This window comes from Rhopilema esculentum, chromosome 17 (assembly GCF_057945365.1).
Source record: "Rhopilema esculentum isolate cy_ngs chromosome 17, ASM5794536v1, whole genome shotgun sequence".
In the NCBI taxonomy this organism is placed as follows: Eukaryota; Metazoa; Cnidaria; class Scyphozoa; order Rhizostomeae; family Rhizostomatidae; genus Rhopilema; species Rhopilema esculentum.
In genome coordinates, this window is record NC_142831.1 from 7436360 (window position 1) to 7460454 (window position 24095).

The 24095-nt window shown below is 37.8% G+C and overlaps 1 protein-coding gene across 2 annotated transcripts in view; it reads left to right on the forward strand.

Moving 5' to 3' along the window:
* The first annotated feature begins 3259 nt into the window (after nt 1–3259).
* The window catches only part of LOC135682826 (A disintegrin and metalloproteinase with thrombospondin motifs 3-like), a 34895-nt gene continuing 14059 nt past the window's right edge, over nt 3260–24095 (forward strand). The window contains exons 1-23 of one of the 2 annotated variants that reach the window (XM_089113443.1): nt 3260–4239; nt 4545–4581; nt 8372–8502; nt 10662–10856; nt 11796–11967; nt 13478–13587; nt 13796–14003; nt 14367–14512; nt 15171–15254; nt 15374–15504; nt 15769–15788; nt 17208–17313; nt 17843–17986; nt 18407–18536; nt 18765–18881; nt 19008–19162; nt 19587–19650; nt 19818–19923; nt 20660–20815; nt 20990–21252; nt 21900–21996; nt 23095–23225; nt 23369–23489. In XM_089113443.1, coding sequence (XP_088969569.1) covers nt 4135–4239; nt 4545–4581; nt 8372–8502; nt 10662–10856; nt 11796–11967; nt 13478–13587; nt 13796–14003; nt 14367–14512; nt 15171–15254; nt 15374–15504; nt 15769–15788; nt 17208–17313; nt 17843–17986; nt 18407–18536; nt 18765–18881; nt 19008–19162; nt 19587–19650; nt 19818–19923; nt 20660–20815; nt 20990–21252; nt 21900–21996; nt 23095–23225; nt 23369–23489 — 2929 coding nt within the window. In that variant the 5' untranslated portion in view covers nt 3260–4134. The remainder of the gene's footprint in view (nt 4240–4544; nt 4582–8371; nt 8503–10661; nt 10857–11795; nt 11968–13477; nt 13588–13795; nt 14004–14366; nt 14513–15170; nt 15255–15373; nt 15505–15768; nt 15789–17207; nt 17314–17842; nt 17987–18406; nt 18537–18764; nt 18882–19007; nt 19163–19586; nt 19651–19817; nt 19924–20659; nt 20816–20989; nt 21253–21899; nt 21997–23094; nt 23226–23368; nt 23490–24095) is intronic. The other variant, XM_089113444.1, reaches the window with a different exon arrangement.

Sequence of the window (24095 nt, forward strand, 5' to 3'; positions counted from 1 at the left end):
AATGAAGTGTATCCCTTCCCAACTTTGAACAACCTTACCCATCCCTACCCAACCCTTTCTGACTCAACCCATCCCTTTTCAACCCTACCCAACCCTACCCAACCCTTTCAAATAAATCTCAACACTAGTCAGCACTACCTAACCCTACTCAACACTACCTAACCCTACACAACCCTTTCCAACCCTACCCCACCCTACCCAACCCTTTCCAACCCTACCCAACCCTTTCCAACCCTACCCAACCCTTTCCAACCCATCTCAAAACTATCCAACCCTAACAAACCCTACCCAACACTACCAAACCCTACCCAAGCCTATCCAACTCTTTCCAACCCTACGCAACACTACCCAACCCTTTCCAACCTTGCCCAACCCTTTCCAACCCTACCCATCGCAATGTTACCAAACTCTACACAAACCTACCCAACCATTTCCAACCCTACCCATCCCTTACCAACCCTACCTAGCCCTACTAAACCTTACTCAACATTACCCAACCCTTTCCAACCTTGCCCAACCCTTTCCAACCCTACCCATCTCAATGTTACCAAACTCTACACAAACCTACCTAACCATTTCCAGCCCTACCCATCCCTTTCCAACCCTACCTAGCCCTACTAAACCCTACTCAACACTACCCAACCCTTTCCAACCTTGCCCAAACCTTTCCAACCCTACCCATCTCAATGTTACCAAACTCTACACAAACCTACCCAACCATTTCCAACCCTACCCATCCCTTTCCATCCCTACCTAGCCCTACCCAATCCAACCCAACCCTTTCCAACCCATCTCAACACTAGCCAACCCTGCCCAACCCTTACCAACCCAACCATACCCTGCCCAACCCTTTCCTACCCAGCCCTTTCCAACCCTACTCAACCCTTTCCAGCCCAAATAAACACTACCCAACCCTAACAAACCCTAACCAACACTACCAAACCCTACCCAAGCCTACCCAACCCTTTCCAGCCAATCTCAACACTACCAAACCCTATAAAATCTCTACCCAACACTACCAAACCCTGCCCAAGCCTACCCAACCCTTTCCAACCCTATTCAAAACTACCAAACCCTGTCCAACCCTTTCCAGCCCAACCCTATCCTGCCCAACCCTTTCCAACTCTACCCTACCCTACCAAACCCTTTCCAGCCCTACCTAACCTTTTCCAACCCTACTCAAAACTACCCAACCCTACATAGTCCTACCCAGCCCTTTCCAACCCTACCCAACCCTTTCCAGCCCATCTCAATACAACCCAACCCTAACAAACCCTACCCAACACTACCAAACCCTACTCAAGCCTACCCAACCCTTTCCAACCCTACTTAACTCTACCAAACCCTGTCCAGCCCTTTCCAACCCAACCCTACCCTGCCCAACCCTTTCCATCCCTACCCTACCCTACCAAACCCTTTCCAGCCCTACCTAACCTTTTCCAACCCTACTCAAAACTACCCAACCCTACACAGTCCTACACAGCCCTTTCCAACCCTACCCAACCCTTTCCAGCCAATCTCAATACTACCCAACCCTAACAAACCCTACCCAACACTACCAAACCCTACTCAAGCCTACCCAACCCTTTCCAACCCTACTTAACTCTACCAAACCCTGTCCAGCCCTTTCCAATCCAACCCTACCCTGCCCAACCCTTTCCATCCCTACCCTACCCTACCAAGCCCTTTCCGGCCCTACCTAACCTTTTCCAACCCTACTCAAAACTATCGAACCCTACACAACCTTACCCAGCCCTTTCCAACCCTACCCAACCTTTTCCAACCCTACTCAAAACTATCGAACCCTACACAACCTTAACCAGCCCTTTCCAACCCTACCCATCCCTTTCCAACCCTACCTAGCCCTATTAAACCCTACTCAACACTATCTAACTCTACCAAACCGTACCCATCCCTTTCCAATCCTATTCAACACTAGCCAACCCTATCCAACGCTACCTAACCATACCAAGCCATAGCGATCCCTTCTCTATTATGTTAACTTTGATGTCCTATTTAACTTTTTTTCTCTTTTTATGTTTCATATTTTCTCGAAATATTAATCAACATATATTCTCTATATTTCTCGATTGTTTAAAAGTCTCAAGGATGTAGTGAAGACTGAAGCAGAGTATCAAGCTAATATGAAATGAAAAATAAATGTGTATCAAGCAGGGGCCATGTGAGAGCCTTTTACCAAAATTATAGGCCGTTGGTACTCCGAGGGATGAAGTCGACCTTTTCGAATGCTCGATTTCAGAAGGCGACATGGTCCAAGAAGATATATTAGAATTGATAATTGATGACGATGAAGATGACAATATTATTGATATAGAAGGCTGATTTGATGTTTTTTATTTCGCAAGTAACAAAAAAATAGTTTAGTACTGAAAATGGCTCTTTATGACAAAATATTTATAAGCCCCCCTTCAAAGTGCTGAAAAATAATAAGCCGCCCAGGGGCTTAAAAGTGAATTTACGGTATATGCAAATTGGAAAGAAGTGGGTTTTTTGAGCTTTTTTGCCAAATGATTATATCAGGGTCTGGAACCATCTAGATATCCCACTGAATCTCCCACCTAACTTTTTTGAACCAGTGGGAACATAGTCAGAGATTTAGCACTTGAAGCTGGGTGCAAAAGGTTGCACCGATAACATGAAATTTCACAATATAATAATTACAGCATTTCTTTTGGCTTCAAGGAATTGAGCTTTTAGTCGTCTCCAACTTGATTTAAGCCCAAAAAGTTTGAATTGCTTTTCATAAAGAAATCTTGAAATACTTGCTTTCTTAAAAGGGAAATTTTATAATAAAACGAGCCTCAAAATAAATCAAAAGTTAGAATTAAATTACGAACAAGGTGACGCTGAGCTACTTTAAAATATGATTTTCAACAATGTTGCTAAATCCCCTTAAAAACTGTCTTATAAAAGGAGTTTTTACCAATAATATGAGAACAAGTATATGAATTGTTTTGAAAAAAGAATGTATTTCGTATTTCAAGCCCGTTAGCCGCAAGTTTAGTTTTGGCCATCGAAAAAATCAATTCATCGAATTTAAGGGTAGTTTCAAGTAAAATACATAATGATAAATTTTTGACTTCGATACAAATTTGAGATAAGGTTAATGCTCTTTGCCGACGGCAAATGCCGAAGATGTCTTCTTTACTAAAATGACAACAAGGAGAAACTGCAAAAAAGCATATTCAAGAAATGATATCATGCCTGGCTTTTCTGTTCTCCTAGGTAAGGCAGTAACAAACATCGGTCATCAGTTAATTTGATTGACAATACGAAAAAATTTCTAAAATTGCCATTCCATTTATTCTGCTTTTTGTGTTCTATATAGAACTTCCTCCTTCTCATCCCAAAAAAGTTCTCATTCCGCTCTTTATTTGTAGTTGCTTACAACAACGTCTAAAAAGCCTTGGTACAGGAAGGTACCCATTTAATACCATATTGAAACACCAATTTTATGTGTAAAAGGTATCGCCATATTTCTGTAATTATTGAAATTATTTTTATGTAATTCTATCGTTACTCTGGAAGGAATATAATTAAGAATTAAACAGGGAGAAAGGATAAAAGGATGAGACAGGTCTCAATGTGGTTGATGAAGTGAGCTGAGTTTGGTCGTGTCCATGACATACGACAGCGGCTGAACAATAGCGGCTCAATTCCTTGTAGCCCTAAACCGTTGAGAAAACAATGATCCTTTGTTTGCTTGGAGTTTGATGACAGCGAACGAGGGCTCGCTGCTACTTGAAGACCGCGCGGGATAAAGGATAAAAGTGACACAATTTTGCGGTGAGGTTAAATGAGATCACAGCGTGAAAGGGCGGACTGTGTCGGGTACTCAAAATCAATATTGTTTGGTTATCTGTTAGTTTTATCAAGGCCTCACTGAGACGTATAAATCGCTGTGTCTACCGCATTCAAACTAGTTCCATGTTGAGAGCGGAGGGCACCTCTCCCGAGCACCGCAAAATCAGGATCATAACACAAGTTCAGTGAGATAATTTTTGAAAAGATCAACTTATATCGACCGCACATCACAGCTGGCAGTGGAATTTTTCTTATAAGCAAGCAAAGACATTTACACTTCGCCTGGGAGCACTTAGCATTAGTTGGATCATGAACTGGGCACAGACCCATCTTACCAGACTTCTACTACTTATAATATGTAGTTTGACAAGCACAGCAGAACTTGCAGGGGATGGAAAGGTCGATTTTGCTATGGTATGGTGACCGCTTGTCATTTGTTATTTGAAAGAAATTTATGCTTCACGTTCGTATGAACTTCTTTTCAATAGCAGTGTTTTAGAGTCGATAAGAAGATGTTTGTTCGCACACGCTGTACCGCAATTGTACCAACTTCAATGTTTACACTGAAATTAAATGGCAGACTAAAATTAGCTGTTGGTTGAATGCAATGTTTTTGCCGCTTGCCATCGCGATTGTCCTCATTTCCCAAACTTCTCCATTCATTTTGAGGATATAACCCTCAGCAGATAATTTCAAAGTATCACTTTAATTTATTTTAGATGGAATTTGAGGACCTTGAAACCGAAAAAAATAAAGGTTTGTTGAGTTGATTATTTTCTTGTAACAATTTCGTGACCTTGGTATGGTAAAAATTACTCGATGCTAAGCGTATGTAAATATATATTTTTGGTACTTTTCTTCAATAATCGTCAAAAATGATTTGGAACCCTGGTGGATAATTCCATGAATTCAAAAGAGTTTGGTTGAGCCGAAGTTACAGAGGAAAGGTGGCTTTTACTCGTTTCCCGTTCAGCGATTTACAGACTTGTTCATTCTTTTGTTTCTTCTGTTATGTAGCCAACGGAGCGATTTCTTATCACGTATATACCCTAGGGTTAATTGCGGTTCACACACGACGAAACTCAATAGGCCGCTGTTCTCTCCGTACGTGCTTTTAGCTGACTACAGAATACAATATGTACACAGGACGGGCGCTGTGCAAAGTGAACATACAGGCTGCTCGTTTTTAAATCAAGCCTCAATACAATATTTTTTGTGCACTGTTTGATGTCCTTAATCCCACCAATCCTCGTTGTTTCAGCTTCCAAAATTCCTTTAATTTCTAAATACTCTGGAAGCGATTTATCACTCAAAGCTGTTCCTATCCATTGTTAAATGTATAAAGCGCAACCAGTCAGGGCATTCTCGTGAAACATTCTTGCACTGTATCGCGTAGTTTGTGTTTCATGACAGGTCAACCCCCTGTCTACAGACAGAACGTGCTTCTTTTGCAGACTTCCTCCCAAATTTTCAGTTTCCCGTTCGCTTTTCAGTGGTGCTAGATAATAATTCAAGTTCATTGTTTCAGGCTAATTACAGTATATTGCATTTATGCGTTGCAAACAGGCTGCAATAGACAGAGGTTGCTCTTGTAAACAAGTATTTCAGAATGCACAAAAGTTTAGGAGAAAATTTCAGTAATTTTAGTAAGAACTGGTCCTGGTCATTTATAACCGTTGTAGTCAAATTGTTCTTCGTTCACTCATTTTGTCTGTTCGGGTCAGAGGGCAATGATATATTGTAAGAACCGTCATGACAGTGGAAGAGGCGTATTGCCTAGCGCAGAGCCGTCAAGGGCGACCTTTACATGCCATATTTGTCATCAATATTTAAAATAAAGTGATGTTAGGCGGAATTTGACTTAAACCCCATGCTGCATTACGCTGATGGGTACTAAGTCATTTAAAAAGTTTAAATAGAGCTGACCAATCTCAAATTTCTACGCCATTCTCTAACTCGTTGGTACTATTTGAATAGACGTAAAATGCAGTCCAAAGTGACTGAGATAACACATGGCATAAAAAATGGCAAACCTTTTGTGCGATGATGGTCATGGTCAACATGATGATTATGATGGCACGCGACGACCATAATCTTTATCCTCCCAATTGCAATGGCAGTGTCATGGCGGATGCGTCGACAAAGGCGGTGACTATTAGACTATTAGAAGATTTTCCTTTTACCCCAGTAACCCTGAAAGATTCGGTACTGACTGATCCAGTAACCCTGAAAGATGCGGTCTAATCTAAACAGAGTTTTTGACTTTTCTTTTTTGTTTGCAACCATGATTTGTTTGCTATTCTTAGGAAGTCCAGTTTCTTTTTTCATCTTTAACTATCGACGTTGCAATCATGAACGTCGGGCACCTGCTTCCCTCAAAATATATAAACTTCTCAATAGGGAAGTCTTAAGCCTATAAACATTTCAATGTACAGTCCAGACCTGTTGAAACTTGGCATTGCAAAGAATGAGAACGCTTACGTAATTCTCAATACTGGTGGTACAAATTTGGGAACGGGAAAGCGGTATAGCTCTGTTGTGGGTTTGCGGGTAATCTGTTCCATCTTAAAAAGGTTGTAAAAGGAGTTCCAGGGACATGAATATTACAGTATGGTGCCTTTAAGTACCAACAAACCTAATCTCAAAGACTGCAGTTTGAGGGCTGCTCGTCGATACAGGATTATTAAGAGCTTCTTTTCAGTTTCAGCTGTCTCGGAGACTAGAGGCACCTACTGGCCTGGTAATTGTCCCAGCCTTGATACTTAAGAATCACTGTCGCTTATACCCAGTGAAACTTTTCAGGGTTCTTTCAAACCTCATTGGGATTAATCCGTGGTATTTAGCTAATTCACGTGAAATTACCATGATTGTTCCTTGGTCACTTTTAGTTGATGCTGTAGTTCTTTTCGTTACTGGCCCCTCTGTATCATATAATCACAAGAAGATCTGCCTTTATTCTTTGACAAACGAAGCCAGCCTACTTAATGTTAAATTGATTGTGACCCTTCGTTCAATCTTCTCAGGCCACGATTTACTGGCAAAGATAGTGATAATAACGGTCGATAGAGCAGTGTTAGTATGTTCACTTGATTCAATACTAAAGGAATATCTAACGATATGCCGCACTAAACAGAGGGAGTATGCTCAAGGAAACATGCAAAGGTTTTCTTCCTGTACCTTTTAGCCTTGAAATTTTTTAAGAATGAATTATTGAATGGCTTCACCTTCATGATAACTCCATACGAACCTTCGTTTTTGACCATTAAAGCGTCTGAAAGCTTTTTCAAAAGTTAAATGTTGTCATTAATAAATGGGGTTAGCGGTAAGAGGTCCGTTATCTTAAATACGTTGTTGCCCTGGCGCTGTGGTTTCAACGTCAATATAAACGAAGAAAGATCATGTCTATGAGTAATTGTGAGTTGGTCTCTTTGCTTTCATTATTTGCTGATTCTAAGATCTGCCCACTACAAAATAGCGAAATAAAGAAGATATTTTATAAGGAATTTAACACACTAAAGAGTCTGCCGCAAATATCGATAAAGCAATCAACTTATGAAAAAGTCCTTCATTCTAAAATTGTACAGTAATGCTTTTATAGTTCTGGGATCGTTTTGCTGTTATAGGCGATTGATTTGCGATTCGGTGAGATTCTTTGATAAAGCATAATACAGAGACAGTAGTTTCATTGTTCGTTACATATTTTGTTGTCGCATTCTTCACTCCTTTATCATTCTTACCAGCCACTTCTGCCCACATGTCTCGAATTGTTTCAAGTTGTTTTAGACTCAAGTTAACATTAGAGTTTATTAATGTGGCAATTGCTTCCATTGGTTGCCGAAATGGATGTAAGGAATGACCCACTGTGAAACAGAACCAATCTGACATGTCTGTCATTTTAAAAAGGAAGGTGGGTACTCTGAATCGTGAATAAACAATCAAAGGCTTGTATAATCAAGCTTAATGCAAAGAAGGTTTCGATTGCACACCATCGCTCGCGGATACAATTAATCTTAAGTCACCTTTGTGTGAAATGATTTAACTCGGTTTCAATAACATCCGCACGGTCTAAGACCAGATTGGTTTACAAATTAATAGTAGAGCAATCTTTCGAAGCTGGACCGGGAGCCACAGTGCTAAGGGAAGAGCAACTTTTTTATCACCATAAAAGCTTCAATGTGTCTTGCACAAGTATTACGATATGAGTTTTAGTCTCATAGCCGCATTAGCTTTATTACGTCGTGTACTGGCACATAAGTTCCTTATAACCATTTTTCATATATGTATAGGTATTTTAGTTACATTGTATCCATTACAGCTATATCTATTTTGAGTTCCAGTTTGTACAACACCGACATATTGGTTCAATTGTCAATTATATAGGCGTAGCCATGTTACAGTATGCCTTATAGACGTTTGCCCAGATCAGATCCATTGAGTCCCTGATCTCTGAGTATTCTGATGCTTATAAAAGTAAGCAAAATCGCGTTATAAGTATCATGTGACCAATTTATGTGACAAAGACTGACTTTGCGTACATTTATTTCAGATGCATTCGTTAAAAATCTACGCACATATGAAGTGATATATCCACAAGCATTAGAAAAAAATTACAAATTGTCTGAGAAACATCGAAGATTAAGACGTGATTTAAACGATGACCGTGCCTCCCATTACCAGGTGAGTCTTTTAGTGATAGATAATAATAGCAAATAAGAATTTTCTGCAAATTCCTGATGAATACGACCTAATGTAAACGGTGCAGATAAAAATTGTCATGCATATTGTACGATAGCTTTTGACAGTCAGTTTTGCAATCGAGTAACAGAAATATGCTAAGCTGATCCAATTAGCAATGCCATAGCTCCGTCCATTTTGATTGAAAAAAATTTGCAGGTTATGGAAACACGGCAATTATTTTCTCGCATCAAAGTCTTTTTATAAACATTGGCGAACAACAGGCAATAGAAGACCGTAGTGTTCAATTTAAGCCAGCCATCTGAAATGTTGAATTTTTGCGTTAAGCCTCAGTTCAAGTTTGTCTAACTCACGGTTCCTCCGTATTCCAAAGAAATATTTGCGTAAAGGAAACCTTTTTTAAATTCAAATTTAATTAAGTTTAAATTTAAGTTCAAATTGAACCTTTTTTAAATTTAACCTGTCCAGTCGCAGAGCATTTTCTAATACACTTAGAGAGCATCTTTGTGCTAGTAACTTCCATTGTTCAAGACAATAGACTATTGTCTTCTCTTTTTTTGGAAAAGTTTTTGACCAAGCACTTGAAGTCCTTAAAAAGCCTGTCGTTGGATATTTTTATCTCATGTTTTTCCCCAATTATTCCTCTGTTTTATCCCAATTATTTTCTCCTTTCTGTCGCCTCCTGAGGTGTACCTCTCTTTCGTCTCCCTCCTTTTGACCAATTTTTCTCCTTTTGTCTTCGCGTCTTTCTTTCGTCTCTAGCTCCCAGTTTTAGTTTCTTTATTCGTTTTGGCTTTCTACTTAGGCAGGACTCATTATCGACTCTGATCATTATCGGCACGACTGCTATGAAGATCAGACGTCAAATTCAATTCACTCATATTATTGAATGATTTTTTAAATTTTTGTCTTCTATTGTTAGTTTTTTTAGACTTATCATAGCTTGTATTTAGGCTTGTAGAAAAATTATAAAAAATATAATCCACCGAAATCAAATACTTAGATCAAGGACTCGAGAAATGGTAGACATCGAACGGAAAGGTACAGTTTGAAGTTAGTTTAATGAAAAAGCTCATCGAAAGGAAAGGTACAGTTTGAAGTTAGTTTAATGAAAAAGCTCATCGAAAGGAAAGGTATAGTTTGAAGTTAGTTAAATGAAAAAGCTCATCGAAAGGAAAGGTACAGTTTAAAGTTAGTTTAATGAAAAAGCTCATCGAAAGGAAAGGTATAGTTTGAAGTTAGTTAAATGAAAAAGCTCATCGAAAGGAAAGGTACAGTTTGAAGTTAGTTTAATAAAAAAGCTCATCGAAAGGAAAGGTATAGTTTGAAGTTAGTTAAATGAAAAAGCTCATCGAAAGGAAAGGTATAGTTTGAAGTTAGTTAAATGAAAAAGCTCATCGAAAGGAAAGGTACAGTTTGAAGTTAGTTTAATGAAAAAGCTCATCGAAAGGAAAGGTATAGTTTGAAGTTAGTTAAATGAAAAAGCTCATCGAAAGGAAAGGTACAGTTTAAAGTTAGTTTAATGAAAAAGCTCATCGAAAGGAAAGGTATAGTTTGAAGTTAGTTAAATGAAAAAGCTCATCGAAAGGAAAGGTACAGTTTAAAGTTAGTTTAATGAAAAAGCTCATCGAAAGGAAAGATATAGTTTGAAGTTAGTTAAATGAAAAAGCTCATCGAAAGGAAAGGTACAGTTTGAAGTTAGTTTAATGAAAAAGCTCATCGAAAGGAAAGGTATAGTTTGAAGTTAGTTAAATGAAAAAGCTCCTGTTTTCTGCTCTTTCTGGACATTAAAACACCATCTTATTTTGATCTCTCTTAGCTCGTAATCCAAACAAATTCAATATCAGTGTAACTTCTTAATCTTCCCTACTTTCTTTATGAGGCTTAGCACTCTTCAGTTCAATAGGGAAGCAGAGACTGTTCCTTGAGATAATTTAGAACTTGCGAATGAAAGAAGCATACACTTTTTATTGTCATTTTAAAAATGTCCTTTTTAAATGCTGCAACAGTATCTGCGATAAGAATCGGACTTATGGCCCGCAAAACATTTTGACACGCTTCCACTTGCAACATTTACTTTTCTTTGGTGATTGCTTTTTAAAGTTAGCGGTTGATGTCTTTTATGATTTTGATTTCAACAGATAAACGCATTTGGTAAAATCCTGGAGTTGGAACTGTATGCAAGCAGTAGTGTTCTACCTGGTGCTACAGTAGAGTACCACACCGAAGCAGGGATACAGAAGAAGCTGTTGTCTCAGAATGCCTGCTTGCGTATTGGCAAAGTTTCTAATGTAAACATGTCCTCTGCTGCTGCCATTAGTGACTGCGATGGACTTGTAAGTAAAAGCTGTGTGTGATTTGTGAAGTAGAAGGCTAGCAGAATTGTTCTCTTATCTTGTGACATACAGAGTTCTTTATTGTAAAGATGAAAAGACCCTTGTATAATGTTGCCAAAGCAAAGAATTTAGGGTTAAACAGCAGCATCACAAAAGTTGGATGATTTTCTGACGTCAAAAGCGATTATTAATAACACGGGTCGTGTTGTTTTCGTTCGAAGCTGCAAGTGATAGAATGTTATCAGAGCCAATGCAGTGCATTTATTGGTTCTAATTGCTTAAATATACAAGATTCCTGATACAATATCTTCCGCTACTTAACGTGCACGCCAGTGTTTTTCCATGCACTGGGCAGCACGACTGTTCGGTTAGATCTTTGATTTATAAACTTTCTCACACTTCACGCTGGCAAACTTTCGGCTACTGAACATGGATTGTTTTCTATCATTGCAAACAGTCACGTGGCCTCAGCATTTTTCATTGCTTTACAGGTTCTTGGTTTTTCAATTTTCACGTAGTCACGAAAAATCACTTTTTCTTAATTGCTTCAGGTTTCGATCTTGAATATAAAATATTGGAAATTTTCAGTAAAATAGCTACATTTTCTGCTGTCTCAGAAGCTGCCGTGAAGGTTTTGTTTTGCATACAGTAAATCCCGGTTAGAATATCGATACTCGAGATTTTAAAAAAATTCAACTAACCATTTTTATTTGTTTATCTCTGCACAGCGCTCACCGCATTTCGATGTTTCCCATTTCCCTGGCCCTTCAAACTGATCTTGTAAAATGCTCATCATATATTGCTGTCCCCCTTCCCTTCACCATACACCGCTTTCCGCGTCTCTTGCATCGTGAATTTATCTTGGGCGGCGTTCACCATACACTTCACTCATAAGTGTCTTCACGTAAAACTCATCCATCTGTTTTCTTTCGCGCCTAGGCCGGCCTAGTAAGGACAGATGACGACATGTTTTTCATTGAGCCAATGAAGACAAACGTAAGCTTTGGTAAAGCAAGACAAAGACCGCATTTGGTGTACCGAACGAAGGACCTGCCTAGGTCTGCCTTGCCTGATGTTGAGAAGAGACTGAGTTTAGACACACCACTTAAAGGTATCTGCCGTTCTGCTGAAAATTTGCAAATCCAACAAAATCTGTCGCAGAGTTGCAAATTTTCAAAGATTCAGGTTCAGCTTGGGTTTATTCACTCCAACTGATAATTAACTGAGATGAGATTTAATTTCAGTTGTATTAATCCAGGTTGATTTTTTCAAAGCGATATTGGGATAGGATTAATTGATTTAACCAAACTCGTTGATATACACATTCCAATTTTCATTCAACCACTAGGGTTCCTTATTTTACAGATCAAGTTCGCAGATTTTAATTACTCATTAAAAAGGGAATATTTTCTCATGTCAATGTCATATTTTTGTCAATGACCAAGGATTAGCCCTAGCAAATAGGCATGTTTCAGTTTGCCTCTTTGGCGTGACAAGAATATTTGAATATTTCATTCCATACAATGTTTCACCAACGTTTGGTCCAAATGGAAACCGCACTTCGTTTTATGAACGTCTCTGTTGATTCACAGCTGAAGAAAACATAATCAATTGTCAGATGACTTGTCATTTGTCTCAGATTCTTACTGTTACCACAATGTTGTTTATTTTTTAAAAAAAGCCTTAGTGATGTTGCATTTTTCATAAATTTATTTTAATGTACGTAATGAGTTGGAAGTCATTTTCTCTTCTGGTAATCCTAGAGAACCTCGAGGGCATTTGCGTACACGTCATATGAGTTTTCGTAATTCAATCTTAAAGTGAACTTCCCGTGTAGATTTTCAAGGTATGAAGTTATAGGTTTATCATCTAACCCTGAAAAAGATTAAAATTTTACTTCCGTTTGGATGCTGAATAGGCCGTTGGTGTTCTATCAGGTTTGTGATGTGAATATGCAGAATCTCGTTAACTTGCCTTTATGATTTACTTTACCGATGAACTTCCGGAAGGAAATCTAATTTCAAAAGATATCTATTGGTACACTGACTGTGTTCTAGTTCAATTTGTGGTTTGTTAATGCGATATTGCACTGATTCGAAAAGAGACAATCAAGCCACTAGTTGTGGATTTAACTTTCATTGGTAAGGTTTTGCGAAGATGGATAGCAAATTTACTTAGGTTTGCTCTCGTGGCAAATGGCGTCTTTCACCCTTTGCGGTTATATTTCTAAGACCTTTACTATTCCTTGGTATTTTATTACTGTGAACATAGGTTCGTTTGCACTAAGAGACGTTATTGCCTCTCAGCAGCGAGATGACCTATGTGTCTATGTTGTCACTGAAAACAAACGACTTTAGAGTCCAATTGAACTAGCGTACTTACACTAAAATAATACAGCACAGCTTTTCTGATTGCTGAAATTTTCTAAAAGTAGCAAGTCTGATTAATGTTTCACTGCAAGAGACAGTCAGTTGATTCATGGATCGAAACAACTACTAAATAATGCCCAGTTTATTGTCACATTGTTTAAATGAAATCTCTGATTCTTATTATAGCCATGGAGTCGACATTAAGATTTTGAAACCTGCCTAGTGTAATTTTATTAAATTTTCTACTCTCAGCTGGTAACGTGCCAAGGATTGGAAGCCCCCTAAACCGACCCTCTCGCACTCGAAGAGATGTCTGGGATAGTTTTATCACCATCGTCAACAAAGCTCGTAGATCTGTGCAGGTAAATGTTGGTTATTTAAAATATCTTGATAGATACTGTAGAAAGAAGACCTCACATTAAAGATATTTAAAAATCATAGCGTTGAATACAAAGCATGTGTCGATTCTATTCTACGTTTAATCTTTTGTAAAGTATACTCGTGCATCCAATACATTCTTCTAATACAAAATAAAGGTGTTTTCTTAATGTAAATTTCTATTTGCCATAGCTATACTGGCTGGACTTGTACGGTAAGCGCCGTTACTTTGCAACCATCGAACAAAACCGAAGAAAGTTTGTTAGCACGTACTCACAAACAAAATGGGTAGCTGTTGATGAAAGCTCACAAGAAGCTTTCCTGATGAATGGGAAGAAACAATATGTCTCAAAGCGAAACGACGAATCAAATCGCGACAAAGTTGTCATAACTGTTCCACGTAAGAGTTTCTGTGAAAATTTACTCCACAATTTACATAAATTTCATAGACAATTCGCATGAACATCAAGCTCTGATTCAACGAAAATGTAATGGACAGGTTTGTGAAAACGATGCATCTATGAAATGACTGCTAATCTTGAGCGACCAATGCACATCGTTTCAAACGCCAAAACATCAGTTCTTTCATTTCTAGTGGTCCCCATTATTTTTATGAAGGCTTTTGACTATTGTTATTGTGACATTGCAAGGTAGTTTTGATTCTGGATATACAGCAAGCGTAGACAGTCTAAACGGGTAAACAATCCTAGAATACTGATGGCATTTTGTAAGCTGTAAAAAGCGCAAATGTTTTATCTTCTAGCCGACCTTGAACTGCCCCCCATTACAGAAAAAGATGTGTCTGGCGAGGATAAGTGGATGGAGACATTGATTGTCGCCGATGAAAGTGTCGTGCAGTTCCACGGGAAGTCCAAAGTGGAGAAATATCTTTTAATTCTTTCTAACGTGGTGAGAACTTTTGCTCTTCTCTTGAATACCTGTATAGCTACTAGCATTATATGCTCTTTTATGAAAAGATTTTGGGAGAGGGGGGGGGGGCAAAAAACTGCAATATAGCAACAAATGAATAGTGTAACAACGGAAAAGAGAAAGGTAAGAAAAGAAAAATGGTAAAAATGGGCAAAAGAATAATCAAAGCGATGTGTCACTCAGTTAATTTCAGTCAATAGCTCTTTTGCAAAGCCATTGCTGCTCCGTTTTATAAGCCTCCTGAAATTTTCTGTCACAGAGTCGTCTGTCACTGTTTCTGTAGGGCCTAGAATAGTCACACAAATATCCATGTATATTATGACAATAAATCAAACTATAAGGCCATCTTTGCCACTCAGAGAAAGGAAGAAAGAAAAAGTGATCAATGGACTCTTTGAAAAGTGAACAATGAAACAATGAAAGTATTTGTTTTGATTATTTCGAAAGCATTTTTATTAAGGATCAATTTTGAGTTTCTTAGAGTTCCCTAGAAAACAGCCCGTAGGAAAGTAGTAAGAATACCCAATTTTTTCGGTCCCAAAGTTGACTTTTTGAAATGGCACTCCCTTTGTGATAATGGGTGATAAATCTCATTGACAACGCAGAAATCAATGTTTCTTTATTAAACGTTTTTTAGATCAATCTCATCATGAAAGACTCGACAACAGGAGTACGTCTCAATTTCGTTTTAACCCGTTTGGTGATATTGCAGAAGAGAGAGGTACATGCTGTCCCTATCATTGTTTTTGCAATGTTTTAATGCCATGGAAACAAACCTTGACCTTGTTACATTGCGAAACCTTCAAAGCACAAACTGACTTTTTTCACCTTCCGTTTCAGCCAAGGCTTGTTATTACACGAGACTCTGCGTCTATGAGTGTCCAATCAGCTTGTGACTATGCTGTTTACTTGCAAAGCTCTCATGATGATAAGCACGTGAATCACCACGATTTTGCTCTGGTCTTGACAAGGTTAGTAGTTTCAAACTTTGTATGGCCAAATTACCCAAAGGGTTCAAGATCAGAATGAATCTCTTTTTATAGTTTATTTTTTATTTTTCTATTCTTATTATTTATTTTCAAATATTGTCAGCATTTTTATCTTTTAGCGCCGTCTTTCAACCTGTCTGTATTGTCGATGTTTCTATTTTTATTTCTATTCGCACTGTTTTACCTTGAAAACTATTACTGAAATATATTAAAAGGATATAATTCCTGGATTACTTTTCCTTCTAGACGAGATTTTGGTCCGGCAGGTAAGCAGACTGTTACGTGGTAACTGTGTCTACTAAGTGTATCCTTAATTCCTTGCTCAGAATAGGCCCTGTTCACACGATACCAGATTCATTTTGTATCGGATTCACTCCTGTTCACACGGTGACACTACGCTTCAATACTGCTCCAAAAAATCCATTGTCTGTAAGCAGTTGACATATCTGATACGCTGTTTCGTTTTGAAGAAGAAGAATTTCGAAATCAGTTTTTGAACAATCTAATTTTCCTTTGCATTAATCTTGTGAAGCTCATCATCATGGTAAGAAGCATATTTTTTGTTTAACTGGGATCCACTGTCATTTCGTGTCTTGAAAAGAGTGCCAAACTGTTTTTGAAAACCCCGATAACGAACCGTTTCGGATTCATGCGTTCACACGAGCTCAAAACTGATCCGATATTATTCCGTTCCACATTCAATGCGGAATGGTTTTACTCGGAAAAAACGACACGGAGCGTGAACAGAAGGCCCAATCTAATCTAATCTAATATAATATAAATGTTATAGTACAGTCCTCACAATGGGTATTGCTTACTAGCGGCTAGTAGGTTAGTCTCAATAATAGAAGATAAACTGGTCAGCACTGCCGGATTGGTAAGCGTTTATGCACTGAACTATTTGGTACACCAAATTCAAGAAAAGACACTCCCCGTGATTTAGCCTAGATCCAACCTTTAGCAACATCTTAGCAGTCCAGCAGCTGACCAGTCAGTACAAAAATAACAACAACAATACGAACATGAAAAAGAAAATAAAAGAGTTGGGTCAATAATAGGGCTTGTCTCTATTTGTATATAGTCAGTGATGACTTGAAAGATTCAAGTGATCTTCTTGAGATTCTTGTTCCAATGGGCAGCTCATTCCAAATTTTTGCGACCGTTGGAACAAAGGAATACTTTTAACAGTTAACTCGCGCTGCTGGTACAAGGACTACTGCCTGACTTCTTCTGTTGTGTGTTCCTACTTCAGTAAAGATATCTTTAGGAAGGTCAACAATGTTATTCTGAATTTTAAACATCATTGCTGCTTTCAGTTTGGCAAGTCTCTCCGCAAGTGACTTCCATCCCAGTTCCTTTATCATTTCAGATGGACTTTCCTGGCCTATCCGATATAAAAAGTGATCCAATACGAAATGAATCCGGTATCGCATGAACAGGGCCTGAGATCTAGGAGTTTTGATATTAGCCATTGATTTCTGATGACACAATCATCTATATTTTTAAAGCTCGTTAAAAAAAGGAAAATTGATGTACAGATAATTAAATTTCAACCGGTAAAGCAAATTGTTGTTTTTCACTCCACCTCAAGATTTACAGTCTGCATGCCAAAATCTGCCTTTATTCCATACGTAGTTGGAATGCTTGGTCAAAGGTTGACCTTTCATATTGACACTTTGCTTCAGGGTATGCTCCTGTTTATACCATGTGTTCCCAAACACGAAGCTGTGCTTTGGTTGACGACAACGGGTTCGCCTCAGCCTTCATCGCTGCGCACGAGGCTGGTCACGTGTAAGTTTCATGTAATATTTGCTGATATTTGTATTGGAAAAAACTAAGTTAAAAAAGTTTACAACATCCAACCTGTATCACGAATGTCATAGATATTCCCAGCAGTATCCCATTTTCTTAAGGCTGTGATGTTAGACTTGAAATACTAGAGACAGCCGGCAGCAAAGAAAAGATATCGCCTCTAAACAACACAAAGAATTGTCGCGAGTGGCAATGAAAGGCTATATTAGCCAATTAACAAGGGTTCAAGTATTTCAAAAATATTTCAATGAAGCCAGTATAAAGGCAATAATTTGAGGAGTGTTCTCGTGAATCACACAAAGAAAGGTTCTTTCGTTCCCCTCACTTATATGACCCATTTACCTTTTCCATTGCTTCCTTCCATTGAGATTTGCATAAACCAGCTAAAAGCATTCAAGCGAAAGCTCGCCTTTTAAACAGTCTTGATAAACTGTTCAGTGATTCTCCAACAGTATCCAATGTTGTACCATGGTAGCACCATGATTTCCTGAATTTTCCCAATATGCAGGTTGGGTCTCGGACACGATGGAGAAGAAAATGACTGCAAACAAGATACAAAAAAAGGAAGTGTAATGGCTGCCTTGGTTCTTTCGAAGCTCAATAGATTCCACTGGTCTTCTTGCAGTAGAAAACTGTTGCAAGAAAACACTCGGTAATTTTACTATTGCTCATTATTTTGCTCTTTATTTTCAGGCATTGCTCTGCTTTTCCTTTTTGTCACTGAGCAGTTTCTTGCTGCACAATTTTATTATCTCATTTTTTGTACGTATTTTCTTCTTTATTTTTACCTGATGAAGACCTACACTTTATTTGATTATATATGAGTCCCAATCGACGTACAGCACATTAAAGTACACTGTTTGTTTACTACCTCATTCCATGACACGTCTTCATCAAGGTTTTGCAGTTACTTACATTAGTTTGAAATACATGTGTAGCCTTTGTGTAAACATTGTAACCTATCAAACCTGAATATCCATAGAAACCTGTCTTGCCTGTGTATTTTACGTAACTTATGCAACCTAGTCAGCCTATGTATCTTACTTAAGTTATATAAACGTCTATTTTTCAGGTACTTCCGGTGTTTAGAGGATCGACCGTATCCGAAAGACTTCAAATATATGGATTCTTTACCTGGTGTTTTTGCCACAATGGATGAACAATGCAGATATGATTTTGGCAAAGGATACGAAAAATGTGAGGTAAAGGTGTCAGGGTTTAGAATTTTTTCATCAATACTTACATTGTTTTGAATTTATTGCAATCATTTTGGTCTTCTTTCGACACTCTTTATTCTTTTGTTGCTTTATCAGTTTTGCTTTGTACAGTCATACTTTAAGTTCTAGCTCAATATTTCTTATTGCCTTTGCCATTCTCCTCAAAGACACCTGCAAGGTTTTTCTTACTGTCTCTTTTGTTATCATGCTTAGTATTACACGGCAGATGGTTGTCAACGCCTGTGGTGTACCGAATCAAGCAGAAGATACCAGTCATGCACGACAAGAGGACGCCCCCCTCTAGACGGAACCTACTGCGGGCAAGACAAGGTAAATAATTTGATAAAAAGATAAAAATAAGTTTCACCCAAAGCAAGAATGATCTATATCTTTAATAGATTCAATAGATTAGCATTCTCCCAACCCAATATAGTAACCCTATTTTCTGCTTTATAGTGGTGCCGTAGAGGTCGCTGTGTTCAAAGTAGTCAAAGACCCGCTGATCCTCCACCTGTAAATGGAAATTGGGGCTCCTGGGCGGAATGGTCAAAGTGTTCTTTGTCCTGTGGAACTGGTCTACGTCATCGAACCAGAGTTTGTGATAATCCTAAGTAAGTTTTGGTATCTCTCTCAGATCTACGACACGGCAATATTCATCGCAAGTAGCGGTGACTTTAGAAACCCAGTAAGAGTCAGATAATAAAGTTACTTTTTTATGTTTCTTTACGGAAATTAAAAATTTCATAGGAAGCAAATGTAGCAATTTCATTTAAACCTTGCCAGTTTTCATTTGGAAGTATCTTGCAGTCGTTATTAAACTGTATGAAGAATTATGCTATTTTGTTCCTTGGGTACCAGATCCACAAAATTTCGAGCGAGGAAATAGAAGGCAGGAGCGGAAAAGTGGCGGAGCGTATCTTCTATTTCCATGCTCCAATTAAGGTGGCTGTGACACCCAATGTAGCTATTTTGAGTCATTTTTCATAAACAACGGTGCTGAATGTTTTTGAGCAACGTCTGGTCGTTTTCGCTTAGGCCTACCAACAGAGGAGAGAAATGTCCGGGCTCTTCCATTGAACACGATATTTGCAACACCCAGGTACGTTGACATTTTAAGATTTGTCTTGATACCTCGGCCTTGCCTTTTTGCAGGTTTCTTACCAAAGCATTTCAATGTTGTTGTTTATTTGCTCTGCACTTTTCTATCTTTAAGGCTTTTTGTACTGGTACATGATCAATATGTTATCATAGTTTTTTATCTTTTAGAGATGCAGAATAACTAAAACATTTGAAGATATTCGAGACGATCAGTGCAAACAGGTGTATGGAGAGGACTTTATACTTTATAGGGATGAAGAATTTGCTGAGTATTGTGAGTTTGAATATTAAGAGTCCTTTGCCAGTTTAGATTAGGAAATGAATCATGACAGATAAATAAGAGTTATATATTGATTTCAAACTATCGCTAGATACAGTTTTTCTGTTTCTCTAATCAATCATAAATCAATCTACTTGCTGGTTTCATAAATCGATCGGAGATTGGTTTCATATTTATTCTTGGAGCAACGAAGCAACGGAGCAATGGAGCTTTACAAGCAATATGCGATGTGTTGAAAACAGGGATGGGCGGTATCTTTTCTTGAATATCTATTGTATAGAATGGGACTGTTCCCAAACAAGCACGTGACATAACACCTAGTGTAAATGCAAAAGCCCATCATTCCTTTTTCAAGGATAGAACCAAGTATTGCCGTTTTCCTTTCTGTAAGCGAGGTCAGAGATTCTTGAAAAGTGCGCGTTTCTTATACGATATTCCGAGATCAGCTCGGTCGATATTAAACCTAATCACACAGTTACAGTTTTGTTTACGCATTTTGTCACAATAATTTGGTGAATGGTACTCTTAAGTTTTCAGTTGTTTTTCCAGGGTTTCTGGTAATAGTATTTTGAACAAGTATCTCAGATACTTTTTCTAAGTAGCCTGTAATAAGGTTCTTTATTTGAGTCACTCTAAGCAGTGATAACATTTTCTTTGTGCCAGCAACGGTATTTTGCAATAATACCACGAGCTGTTTGATGAAATGGTATTGTTTACTTGTCAATTTTAGTTAAAGATCAGCGGCATTCTCTTGACTGTACATTTGAAAATGGATGGTGCAACTGGAGGCAAGACAAAAATGACAAGTTTGATTGGAATATAATCAGTGGTAGAACCCCAAGCCAATATACAGGCCCAAGAAACGATCCACATGGAAACGTCAAGGGTACGTTGATAAGGCAACTAGCCCCTAGATTTCATAGGCCATCGATTTCATAGCCAATTGATATGAATGTGTCAGCATTAAAAGATCGAGTTTTGTTTATTAATTGCATCTTTGTCCATTTCCTGGAAAGAAAAAATGGTTTTACCAAAATTTCATTTTTACTTGCTCTTTCAGGAAAGTATGCGTTTATTGAAGCTTCTGATAACTTCAATGCCAGAAGGCAGCGAGGCTTCAAAGCGCGACTGGTGAGTCCCAGGATCCTGTTGCCAAGGGCTTGTTTCAGCCTAGATTACCATATGTACGGAGAAGATATGGGATCTTTGAAAATAATTGTTAAAGGAGAGAACGGGGAGACAACACTATGGGAAAAGATTGGTAATCAAGGAGATCACTGGCACGAACTTGAATTATCGATTGAGCAGGTGTCAGAGTACAGCGTATGTACAGCATCTTTGTTTATTATTTAATGCAACTGTAAAATATATTTTTTACTAAGCAGACTTACGATTTTAGAATGTAGGATGGCAGACAGATCTCCTTGGAAGTTAAAATATATATCATTACCAAACAGACGGTTGGGATTATGGCGCAATGCATTATGCATGGTGCAGAATGGAGCATCGTGCGTCCAACCAAGAAGATGGCCAAGTATCTTAGCCGCTCCTGTAATAATAAGAACAATTCAGTCAGATTGAATTGGTACTTGATGGATCGAGAACTCCTATAGATAAAGTTTAAGATTAAGTAATGCATTTTTGTGTGTTTTATTTTGCTAGATACCTCTCTTCTATCTATTTTTGTGTTATTTTGCAAGGTGTTGGGTGTTTCATTCATCAGCTAAAAAAGTTACCTCTCGAAGAAATTCTTCAATCTGAAATAATTTTTTAGAAACCGGAATATATCATGTCACATTAAAGTTGTTAATTCACAATTTACTGTTTGATCGGTCTTTTGTATATTACTTGAGACTAAGGCTGTACATCAGAAGTAATTTGTACATTTAAAGTATATTTTAATAAAAGCTGTTTAAAAAGTGTTGGATTTAACCATGATTTAAGTAGATTTTGTTTATATTGCTTCGCAGCTTGTAATTGAGGGGGTACGTGGAACTCACTATAAAGGCGATGCAGCTATTGATAACATCAAATTTGAACCAGGACTCTGCCAGGCTGGAGCTGAAGGTAGCTATGAGATTTAATTGCAGCTGTTTGTTATATTATTGACTAAAAGTAGTCAGAGTTAGCTATTGAATTTAAAATTAGCAGATAGTTCCTTTTAAGAATTATGGTACCTTAAGAGCGCTACCACATCGATAGTAGCTGTCGGTACGATTGTAGTGTAATACTACTTTTAAAAAAGCTATCACATCTAATATCAGCTCTCGGTACCATTGTAGCGTAATACTACTTTTAAAAACGCTATCACATTTAATATCAGCTGTTGGTACTTTTGTAGTGTAATACTATATTTAAAAAAGCTATCACATCTAATATCAGCTCTCGGTACCATTGTAGCGTAATACTACTTTTAAAAAGCTATCACATCTAATATCAGCTCTCGGTACCATTGTAGCGTAATACTACTTTTAAAAAGCTATCACATCTAATATCAGCTCTCGGTACCATTGAAGCGTAATACTACTTTTAAAAAGCTATCACATTTAATATCAGCTCTCGGTACCATTGTAGCGTAATACTACTTTTAAAAACGCTATCACATTTAATATCAGCTGTTGGCCCTATTGTAGTGTAATACTTTATTTAAAAACCCTATAACATTTAATATCAGCTGTTGGCCCTATTGTAGTGTAATACTTCTGTAAGGCAGCTATCACATTCCGTCATAGTTGCTGGTACTATAGTGTGGTAATAATGCTTTATCACATTTAGTGATAAATGTTGGTACTGTAATAAAATAAAAGTAGCTGAGGTTAACTGCTATTACTTTCGCTTAGGCAAACAGAGAGAGTGTTGCTTAGACAGCGAAAATGATACCCCGGGCAAAATGTCATTGCATATTTCTTAGGATAAGGACGGAGACAAATAAACATGAAAGTTCAGTGTTTCTAGTAACATCTTTCGAGTATACTTATATCAACATTTACTCTTTCTATTACACCAACACTTTGTACCTTTTATTGATATTAACTAGAATAACAACCTAGAATACGTCACAGATATCATTTTGAATATTTAAAATTTCTTCCCTTTTTATTTAAAAGAGATTCATCTGACAGTTATATATCCAAAGTGATTGACTTTCTCGTTTTCTCTCGCAAGCAAAGAACCCGTGTAAGTTGCCATGCATGAGCAATGACAAAACAAGATTCTTCCTTGACAACACTGTTTTGGACGGAACTCATTGTCATAACAATAAATCACACGACATTTGTCTCATCGGAAAATGTGAGGTAATCTATTGGTTTGTTATTTTGTATTTATTGCATATGTTCATAATATGGAAGTTAAAATAATATTTAATCAAAGAGATTGGACTTTTCATACGATTCTCTGCTTCTTTTTGTTGCAATCCAAATGTTTTTTTTCTCGCTAGAAATTTGGCTGCGACATGAAGTTCAACTCTGACAAGATCCTTGATGAATGCAACGTTTGCGATGGCGATGGCTCAACCTGTAATGCGATCGAAGGCATAAAAAAGATTATTCCAGATAAAGGCATGTTTTCTTTTCTTCCTTTTAAAGATTAACTTAGAAATGCAAGATGCACTTGACCTCAGATGTGAGTTTATCTAGCATCAATACCCGGGCCATTCTATTAAACACTGTTTTCGAATTATTCAGCCTCAAAGTTATTCACCGAAAATGTTCCGAGCATGTGCAAGTTTACTCGAGCCTACCGCTTAATCATGACGTCACAAACACCATATCCAAATTATTTGAGCTGCGCGGAAGTCCGGAAGGCCTTACTCTAATGATTTGGCGGAAGAGCATCGAGGCATTAATGGCCTAGGTTTTGACTCTATTACGATAACCTGATGTGAAAACAGATTATGACTCCTTTCCAAAATTTTCACATCAGGGTTTGCAAGAATATTGCATGACTCAACACCTTCCTCCGTCTCGAATGAAAGGGTTTGTTGCGGGCCAGTATATCAAATATAGGTAGTGTATAGGTATATTGCCAGGATTAGACAAATTGACTTAACGGTTATCAACTACAAAATGACTACGTTTGTCCATCAAAATTGGCTTCATTTGAATGGATTTATCCAAGTGCAATTTTTTCTTATTTTCTGGAACCCTATGCTGATTAAATTCGAT